The sequence below is a fragment of the Sceloporus occidentalis genome, unplaced genomic scaffold, assembly GCF_023333645.1.
Source record: "Sceloporus occidentalis isolate IW3139 unplaced genomic scaffold, rSceOcc1.0.p SCAF_23, whole genome shotgun sequence".
Lineage (NCBI taxonomy): Eukaryota > Metazoa > Chordata > Lepidosauria > Squamata > Phrynosomatidae > Sceloporus > Sceloporus occidentalis.
In genome coordinates this window covers 1,423,279-1,426,271 of record NW_028317003.1, presented here as the reverse complement: position 1 = coordinate 1,426,271, position 2,993 = coordinate 1,423,279, and the positions used below count along the sequence as shown (strand labels likewise).

Sequence of the window (2,993 nt, the reverse complement as noted above, 5' to 3'; positions counted from 1 at the left end):
GCAAGTGGTTTAACAAAAGTAGTCCTCAAGCATTTCATGATTTAAGGCTTAGGACAGAGAGCATTTTTTCCTGCTTGCCTTTTAACTTAATTTCTTAGCTTTATTTTGTAGTGCCTGCTCCTTTATAATATATTTATTTATAAAGCCCTGTCAGATTATGCAGCTCCGTACTATGGGAAAACGCGATATAATAATTTGAATTTACAGAAGAAAAGGTTTTGAAATAACAAAAAACACACAATGTTTTTACCCAGGAATATATTTTCAAAGAGTCAATTTGGTACATTTCATGGAAAACGTTTGCCTTTAATTTAGCAAAACTAGTAGAATGGTAAATGGTATATTAACTTGTTGATATCGTAGTTCTTTTTCAACACTACAAAATAAGATTCTTACTTAAAGTTGCACTTTTATCTTTAATAATAATAATTTGCAATTTTATATAATTATGTCAGCCAGCATCCCTACAATATTTTAGTAATTTACTAGAACCTCTCATTGTAGATCAGAGGATGTGTAATTATTTGGTAAAGGGGTAGCCAATGGCTCTTTGCTCTCGGTTAGTGCTCGTGGCTGGTGAATGAACACACTAAACTTAACACCTTGGTTAGAGGCTGCCCTTACAAAGCCACTGTTGGCAGTCATTGTGATGGCTTTTAAAGTGTCCCCTGTCCCAAAGATAGAGATCGAACGACTATTTATTTTCGAGCTGACATCAAGTTTTAAGGCACGTTCTGAAGGCTGATCGGGTACCACAGTAACTCTCTTTAATAGAGACGCAGCTCTCTCCCTCTCTCCTGGCCCGCCTAAGGTTTCTAATATAGATTGAAAGTCCTTGACAGCACATTCACAAGCAAACAACTCCTTGCCCTCCATGAAAGACTGCAACAGTGGCAGCACCTTTTCTTGCCTTTCCTGAGCCGCCTGCTCTGTTAAAACATTTTCCTTAAAGACTAAGTGGCAACTTCCATGACTGAGAGCTGATACATAGGTGATTAAAGTAGTAATGTCCAAGTTGACTCTGTTGCAGACTTCTATTTTGATCTCTGTAGGAAAAGCAACAGTGGCCACTATGTTTTCCCTGTCAACCTTGCCGACTTGCAACAACTCTGAGCCATCATCATCAGATTCGCTGCTACTTAATAAGTTATCCTCTGGAAGATCGTCCTGCGAGGGGTTAACAGCAACAATATCCCCGCGTACAGAAATGCCCATCTCTTTCAATTTTTCAGCCATTGGATTGGAAACGCTATTGTAAAAGGCAAATATGATATGAGGGCTGCTGTACTGCACTGGCTGCTGACAGCTGGCTCGTAGATATTCCTCTGCCTGTTGCATTATGCTTTTATCTCCATATTGGCCCCTTCCCAACCATATATTGTGCAGTGCTTCAGCCTTCCGTCCAATTGCTTTCACCCAGGTGTGACCACCATTTGCTACGACATCCACCACGAGTGTTTGCTTCTCACCAAATCCGTCATTGAAGCTGAAGACATGGAGAACGCTGACCACATCTTCTAAGCTCTCTGCCGACTCTATTATGGCTTGTAAATGAGTGAGGTTTGTGCTTCGAAGGTGAGACTCTTTAATGGCTACCTTTCCAGCTTCCACTTTTTGTAAGAATTTTAACTCGGCTTTCAACTTGCTGCATAATTTCGCTCCACCTTCTACACCGCCTACTCGTGATCTGGAGAGGGCTTCAGCTCGTTTCATCAGCTCTTTGGCAATAGCTATGCGCTCACAAAGCATTGATTGAACAGACATGTTGACATCATTATACCTGTACAAGATGGGAAGAAACAGCATGTTACTTTTAATGTGATGAAGACTGACCTTAGAATAGAGTCAAATACAGTTATGGTAAAATACCACTCACAGGCACATATATCGTGGATAAGCATTTGACGGCTTTTTACACAGAAACCCTGACAAAAGCTACAAACTCAGTTACATCCAGGCACAATATTAAACTAAATATAACACTCTGTAAACAATAGGTACTTTCTTATGCATTCCTTAACCTATAGGGAAAAAATTAAAGCACTTACCTTAAGAAGCTGCAGCTCTGGAGCGGAGTGTGGGGACCACTCCAATGGGTGGCAGAAGATCTCTCCCACTGGAATTGAGAGTGCAATCTTTGCATGTGCTCTGGGGGTCTTATTGACCCCCCCTAGAACTCTCATGCAGTCCTGTGCTGGCTAGTAGTACTCGACCAAACACATCCTTGGAAGCCCAGGAGGTGGTGGTTGGGTAAAGAGGCAAATACATAGGAGGGATGCTGCATTTGCAAGGAACACTCGGTAATATATGATATTATATATATATATATATATATATATATATATATATGACTTAAGCAACAAATGATAATATCAATTACCGGCATCAATGGATAATGCCCAACTAAACTGACAATATAAAGGTTTTTGAGCCACAATATTGCAGACATTTTAAATTAGCTACACCCATTAGGCAAATGTATTTTATGACATAATTTTGTGTTTTTTACACTATATAATGTCTTAGGTAACGCCAATAACTAAAAATAGCAACTTAATATCCAACTATAACACCTGGGATATACACATATTACACATGCCGACAGAGGGCCTGTAAAAATTGACAAGTGTTGCTGGCCTGTAGAGAATAACAAATATTATGAATAATTAGTTAAAAATGACAAATAACTCGCAAATACGGGCGGCAGGAAAACAAAACAGACCACGTCATCATAACTTACCTCTATCCGGTGTAATAAACGCATAAAGTAAGAAAGTGGTAGCAACAGTAACCTACGCTACACCGCCTCAGGCACACTGTTACTAAAAGCACACGCGCGAAGCCGAAGTGCTTTATGGGAGTTGTAGTTTATGGTCCTGAACGCCGTGAACATCGAGCAGCCGCTGAAAACCCTAGTATCCCATAATGCTTCAGGCCACGCATGTCAACTTGTTATGTGCAGGAGTTATGTGCTGTATGCGTGGGTTTTCAGA

General features: G+C 40.2%; 1 protein-coding gene across 1 annotated transcript; it reads right to left on the bottom strand.

Annotated features, from left to right (window-relative positions):
* Nucleotides 1-495: 495 nt before the first annotated feature.
* Nucleotides 496-1,764, bottom strand: LOC149300675 (UPF0415 protein C7orf25 homolog). The gene has a single exon (XM_089484745.1). It carries the CDS (start codon nucleotides 1,762-1,764, stop codon nucleotides 496-498), a length of 1,269 nt encoding a protein of 422 aa, XP_089340871.1.
* Between the last annotated feature and the right edge of the window lie 1,229 nt (nucleotides 1,765-2,993).